The following is a 7,100-nucleotide window of genomic DNA, read 5'->3' as shown; positions in this document are numbered from 1 at the left end:
GGTGTATTATTCTCCTACCACCAGAAAAACTTTTTCGGCGCGTTGTCATATGTCGCACGTTCTCTCGCTGCGCGCCGTTCGCCCGCTCACCGCTCCCCGCTCGCCCCCGTCTCTCATCGATCGATGAGATCGTGACTCCACCTCTCGCTATCGATTCTTGAGAGATGTCAACAGTTACACCATTTTGCATGTCTGCCGAGTCCGGCCTTCCGCTCCTCCGTGCACTTATTGGCTCAGACGTTTTTCTTAATAATGCGATAATAATTACGGATTTTGTAAAATGGTATATAACTTTTCTTCTCAGTTTAACCCAATCTACTATAATCTTTGGAGTCGTCCATATCGAATCCGACACCCTGTATATATTTTATACTTACTTGTATCTCGGGGAAATTTGCCAGTATAAACGTCACAAAATTGATTACAGTTGAAATTGTGTCACTGGCCTGCAAATATAAATTCACTTTAACATTATATATATAGTTTTTTATTTATTGTATAAGTATTAGAAAACATTGTTTGTACCGTTAACAACATAGTCATAATATTATAATGAAAATCTTCGTCTGTGAAGTTCGTTTCTTGCGACGCTTTCGTCAGAATTTGGTAAAAATTTCTATCTATATAACGAAAGAAATATACATATTAAATTAAACTAAGCATTTAAAATATGAACATAATTTTTGTTAATTATATGCTGGAAAACTTTAATTTTAAACTTAAACTACACTTTTATATAAAAATTAAAAGTAAAAAGTAGAAAAAATTTTCTGGAAATGTATACTAATAAAAGAAAGTATTTAATATTGTTTTAAATAGTTCCGAACAATTTATATTGCCATCATTTTGCAAACGAAAGCATTTTCATAACTTTTATATGAAATGTGAATAAACTTACGAGTTCGGTTATTTTCATCTGTAGTATTCAGATTATTGGGATCATGTTTGAGCTGCTGTATCATCTATGTAATAATATATTATGTAATGGATAAAATAGTGCAAGATGTTAATAAATCTATTTATGGTAGCATTACCTCATCGCCAAGTGAATTTATTAAATCCGTAGCTCTCTTCTGTTTGCGGCCCAATGCAGTAATAGAGAATGTACCATCAAAATATAATAATATATGTTTTGTTCTTTGCATAAAATTATGTTTGAACCTGAAACACGGTTTTATATAAAATCAAAATTTTTATATATCAGATAAGGTTATAAAAGATTATTGAACTAACTGCGACTATTTAAGGTTCAAAATTTTATAAATAGAAAGAGATATCGTTTTTTCAGTACTAAAGAACATCTTTCTTCAGTAACAATATTAGTTTATTTATAATAAATATTAATTTACAAAAATTAATAAATACACCTACTAAAAATTTTTTTGATACATACAAATGTGATTTTTCACAGAAATATAAAATTTTGGAATTAAAAGAATTCTATATATATTCTGAATATAAAAATTTATACCTTTGAACTGCTTTGACATATTCCTTGTTTTTTTTTTGTTCCAACTTTATGCCCATCATAGTACCTTTATAATAACAACATATAAAAGAAATATTACTACTTGAAGTATTAATGAACTATTGATTATACAATAAATATAGAATTTTATATAGAATATTCATTTATTATTTAATTTTATGTTATACTCTATTTATATTATACTATACAAAGAAGAGAACACATTTGAATCATTTAAACTGTTTAACTTTAGCCACTTTATTATATTTCTTTGAACCACAAAGCTACGAAAATTAAGTATTTTCAAAAATTGCTATAGGCATGGAAGTATAGATTTAGAGTTTTCTTTTTTAATTTTTTGCTGATATTTTTCGTAGAGTTACCGCGGTTTGATAATTGAACAGTTATAAACATTTAAAGTGGGTTCCGTATTTTTTATTAAGTAGCATAATTATGGTAGCATATATCCTTTTCTAAAAAAAGAGATATTACCGGTGAGAATGTTGTGCTTTGGTAGGGCCCCTTTTATTTTTGTAAATTCATATGACTTTTTTCATAAAAAGGTAACACTTAATACATTATTGATCAAATGCATTGATATACTAGATTATATATGCACATTTAAAAATATAAAAAAATATGTGATGTTGTCAAGTCTCAAAGAGCTATCAAATTTCTTCAAAACAGTGTATCTTTTGACTTTACTAATAAGTATTTGCTTGCAGAGGTCAGTGATCTCATATATTTAATAGCACATTTGAACCTTTCCGGGAAAAAAAGTTTAAATATCATTATGTCAAATGTTGCATGTAACATTGCAACATAATTATACATGAATTTTGACCTGATTTAGTCACATATAAATAGATAAAATTATTTCTAATTATATCTAATTAGATCGTATCATATAACCCATACAGCACAGTAAAATTTCAGCCACATTGTAGCAACATTTCGCGGCAAGGTTGCAACCATAGACATAGTAAATATAGACTGTGTGTCCTATTGAATAAGCTGAAGTTTGTGAAGAGAGAGACAGAGAATATTTAAGAAGACTTTCTTTCTCTGTCCCACCATCGTGACAAGGGAGAATCACGCCTGGGTAATATTGCGTAGGCACGATTCTTTTCTTTTACGATGGCATGAGACAGAAAGAAAGTTTTCTTAAATCTCTCTCTCTCTCTCTCTCTCTCTCTCTCTCTCTCTCTCTCTCTACAAGCTTCAGCTTATTCAATGGAGCGCACAGTCTATATTTACCATGTCTACGGTTGCAATATATTGCCTAAATAATGCAAAATATTGCAATATTGCTGCAGGATTGCAGGTAAAAAGTCCGCCTGCAGAAAGATTACAATCACGAGACACAGTAGTGCCTCGCGCCTAGTATAAGCGTAGCTAGAACGCGCGCGCGAGACCGATCGTGTAGTTTACGCGAGTATTATATGCGAGTTGACAGGTCCTCAGATTTTTGGATCTCAACAACGGCTGATCCAGCGTACTTCTAAGTGGTTATATATAAATATAACCTTACGACATGCCATTTCCCAAGCGTGCTGTGTTATTATGTCAATAAGAATTATTTCCTTTCCTTCATTTATATTCTCATTCAATTCATTTGTAAGTATATCAGATTCTTCAACGAATATCTTGAAGAAATCCTGCAATATGGATGGACGGAATGTATGTCCACTTATTTTTCTTAATCGGGTCCATATGGATGCTAAAAAATGTTTTAGAAAATTTATGGCGTAACTAACAATTAATATTATTATATGTATAATAATGCTAAATAATATTAGGATTCAGAAATAATATAAGTAAACTTTAATATAAAAATAAATACATATACTTTATAAATGTAACACTAGAATATAAACAATTCTGACAGTATGTTAGAACAAATCTAAAAGCTTTTTTAAAATTAATAATTATAAAGAAAGTAACCAATTGCATAGTTACAAAAAAGCTATTAGTTTTATTGTTAGTACTTTTGTAGATATGATATCTTACCAGGAGCAGTAAATAATCCCATACCAAATAATGGTTTGAAAAGCTTATAAATTATACTTTTATCTATGCAATTTCTGCCGTGTAAGATAGCCTAAAACATTATAAATTAACGTTTTTACATTTGTGGAAAAGTGCGCATGTTTGTTTCATTCGTGTAATAAATATATACATATTTCATCAATTATGAACCAATTTGTGATTAGTTAAAGTTAATTATAAAGATATGTACATTACATATGCATGTATGTATAAAATATATATGTAGAAAATCATTTAAAATAGCTATTTATGAAAAGATAATAGAAACATTAGGTTAAACTGAATGATTTTCCTTTACTTTTGCCTGTTGTGGGTCATATATTCCAATGAATAAGTTGCTGCCCAACCAAAATTGAAAAGGAGATGAGTATTCTTCTGCCAACCGTAGTATCATGTTCAAAGATTCTAAAAATTTTAGTATATTGTTTATACATATATTTAGTAATTATGTACTATAACGGACCACCCTCCAATCTTGATGACCTTGACATAAGTTGTCATGGTCATGATCCTGAGTGACATTCAAGAAGATTTAGCCGTCGGCCGGTGTTTGTTAACGGTTTGCAGGTCGGTTAAAGATTGCACGGTCGGATTCACCTATTACGCGCGCGCGCAAGTGATGTAAATCTGACCGTGCAACCTCCACGCTGTACACCTTGGGTAATGCTAATGCCGACGGTACTGTGACTTTCAAGCTCCATAACTCGAAAAGTACTGAATGAAGAGGCACTTAATTATAGTGTTTTGAAAAGCCATCGAGGTAAGCTACAAGAATATGCAATGAAAAATAGGGAGTTCTATTTAAAAAATCAAAGTTGAGCTCCATATAACCTTGGCACATTCACTCAAGATCAATCCAATGACACCATCTTATGTCACTTTTCGAACCAAACAACTTTCGTCTGAAACATTTCTTTCTAAAATGCATAGTTTATGAAATATTCGACCGTTTCCAACTTTTGGTACACTGTATATCTATAGAACACATATGTGTAATAATAATTTTGTAAGCAATCAAAGTTTTTTAAGTTGTTAAGATTTATTTTATAATATGTACGTATGTGATACTTAATGTTTCCTCCGTAACAAAATGTTCAATTTAATTTCTAGTTTTTAAATAAGATTTTCAATGCGTAATATTTCCAGTCAATGAAAAATGATATTTCTTTGATATATAATATCTTATGTATAAATATATCTTATATAAATAAACCATACATATGTTAGATTTTTATATATTATTATCTTTTATAGTTAATATATATTATTATTGTCCTTAAATATACAGATTGTCGGGTAACAATTGTGTTATTAATTAATTGTGTGATTATTTTAAGTATTTAAGCCAATGGACGCATAGAAAGCGGTAGTTCGGAATCGGTAGGCATCATGGATAATATATATATTATAATAGAATAGATAGACCCCTGCCATTATCTTTGTGGCCTATCTATTAATTCTATTGTCTATGATGCCTACCGATTCCAAAAACTAGCACTTTCAATGCACTCATCGGCTTAAATATCTTAATTAATAACACAATAATTATTGCGAATTTACAAAATAATATAAGACTTTTCTGTTCAATTTATTGTATTCTACCTGTTCACGAGTGTTTTGGCACAACCTTTACCCGACATCCTGTATACAATATTTAAACTTTTGTACATTATATAATATATATATGTACGTATAAAAATAAATTTATAATATATAAAGATTATTATATATTATTATGTATTAACAAAACAGTATTTTCGGTATCAAACTCAAGAGCCAATAAATGTTTATATTTAAATAATCAATTGTTTTATTATTTTTAAATAAATTTTTTTATTAGATCCGCGAATATATATGTATATCCCAAAAATTATGTACATGATATGTCCAAAATCATACCGCTTTCGACCTATTTTAGATTTATTTTGGATATCGTTAATACATCCAAGATAATCCAAAATAAGTCCAAAACAGATTCGACAACAGTCTTATTTCAGATATTTTATTGATGTTCGAAGTTGTGTCAAACGTATGTGATATGGATGTCCATCAGACGTCCGACGAATCTTATTTGGACCAAAAATAAATGACAACTTTAGAATGTGAATCGCCAGTGAATGTTCAACGATAAAAAGAATTGTTAGACGACTTAGGCTGGCAGATGGTTTATTTATTCATTTAATCCGACGTTTCGACCATGCGGGTTGTGGTCCTTTTCAGGGAATTCAACAATCTATAATTATTTTACAAAACAAGACGCATCTTACAGTCGTGTCAATTGGGAAACAAAGTCAAGGATAAGTAAAAATGAATGTCGTGAATTATTTTCTGTAAACTTACAATATTACGCCATTAGTATCAAAAATTAAAGAACAGCTTCACTTCCATTTCTGGGCATCACATGGAGAACTGTGTTAGACGGCACGTCCATCCGATGTAACACTCAAAGTAGGACTGAAGTCTGACAATGGTGTGAAGGAGATACAGAGAACATGGCAATAAATAAGTACATAACTAATAAACCGGAGCCGGAGTCAAAAGGTTAAAAAGAAGCATATATAATAAATACGTTCTATAGACAAAAAGTGTCCGTCGGGGTATAAGACTAACATTTTGAAATTTATTAAAATTATATAATGCTATGGACCGAAAACGGAGTCAATGTGGGTAAAAGAGAAAAATATATATAATAAATTAATTAATTAATTAAGATAAAAGTTACGTCGAAGTTCTTAGTTCAAAATTTTTTTTATCAAGCTATCATAACACCGGAGTCAAAGGGGATAAAAAGAAAAATAATAAATAAATAAATAAATAAATAAATAGTATAAATTAAGATAAAAGTTACTTCGAAGTTCTTAGTTTAAAAATTTTATCAAGCTATCATATATTACGTTTAAATTCTCTGTATCTTTTTGCAGGTTTATATTCGCATTAGTTTTCTTTATGTAGAATATCTCCGCTATCTCTCTTTTACGTACATTCTTTTCTCTATGTAATATCTGTGGATCTCGCCAATCAAAATCATGACCCTTATCCATGCGGTGATTTGAAACAACCGAGAAGCCAGCAGTTGAACCTCTAATATTTCGTTGATGTTCCTTGACTCTAGTTTGCAAATGTCGTTTTGTTTGCCCTACATAAAATGCTTCACATGAGGTGCACTTGATTTGGTATACTAATTCTGTTTGTTTGATTTTATCTACCACGTCCCACACAGCAAAAGTTGATCCCAAGTATGTCCACCGGATATATCTAAAGGGATTTTCAAACATCCCAGGTATATCCGTGAAAATCGGTAGAACATACTAAGGATATACTGAGGACGTCCCTATGTCCGCTTATAAGATCTCTATACGCGATCCAAACCCGGATATCCTAAGGACATCCTAAAGACGTAATTATATACAATAAAATCGATCCCAACAATATCCACTCGACATCCAATGGATTTCTAAATGCTTTTTAATATTTCCCCTTCCCGCGACGTTGAACTGTGACGTCAGAAGCGAGATTTCATATATGAAAATTTTTGTGCATGTTTGGATGAAAACATTGTAGTTTTAGTACACTTGTAAAATTT

General features: G+C 30.5%; 1 protein-coding gene across 1 annotated transcript; it reads right to left on the bottom strand.

The window, feature by feature from the left end:
• Positions 1 to 804: 804 nt before the first annotated feature.
• Positions 805 to 3,970, bottom strand: LOC105555730 (cytochrome P450 4C1-like). Its single transcript, XM_012002773.1, has 6 exons — positions 3,816 to 3,970; positions 3,479 to 3,569; positions 3,000 to 3,188; positions 1,472 to 1,535; positions 1,035 to 1,161; positions 805 to 962 (listed from the first exon to the last, which is right to left on the bottom strand). Exons 1-6 carry the CDS (start codon positions 3,909 to 3,911, stop codon positions 831 to 833), a joined length of 699 nt encoding a protein of 232 aa, XP_011858163.1. The 5' UTR covers positions 3,912 to 3,970; the 3' UTR covers positions 805 to 830.
• Between the last annotated feature and the right edge of the window lie 3,130 nt (positions 3,971 to 7,100).

The sequence above is a fragment of the Vollenhovia emeryi genome, unplaced genomic scaffold, assembly GCF_000949405.1.
Source record: "Vollenhovia emeryi isolate VEMERY1.0 unplaced genomic scaffold, V.emery_V1.0 DF940811.1, whole genome shotgun sequence".
In the NCBI taxonomy this organism is placed as follows: Eukaryota; Metazoa; Arthropoda; class Insecta; order Hymenoptera; family Formicidae; genus Vollenhovia; species Vollenhovia emeryi.
This window is presented reverse-complemented; position numbering and strand designations above follow the sequence as displayed.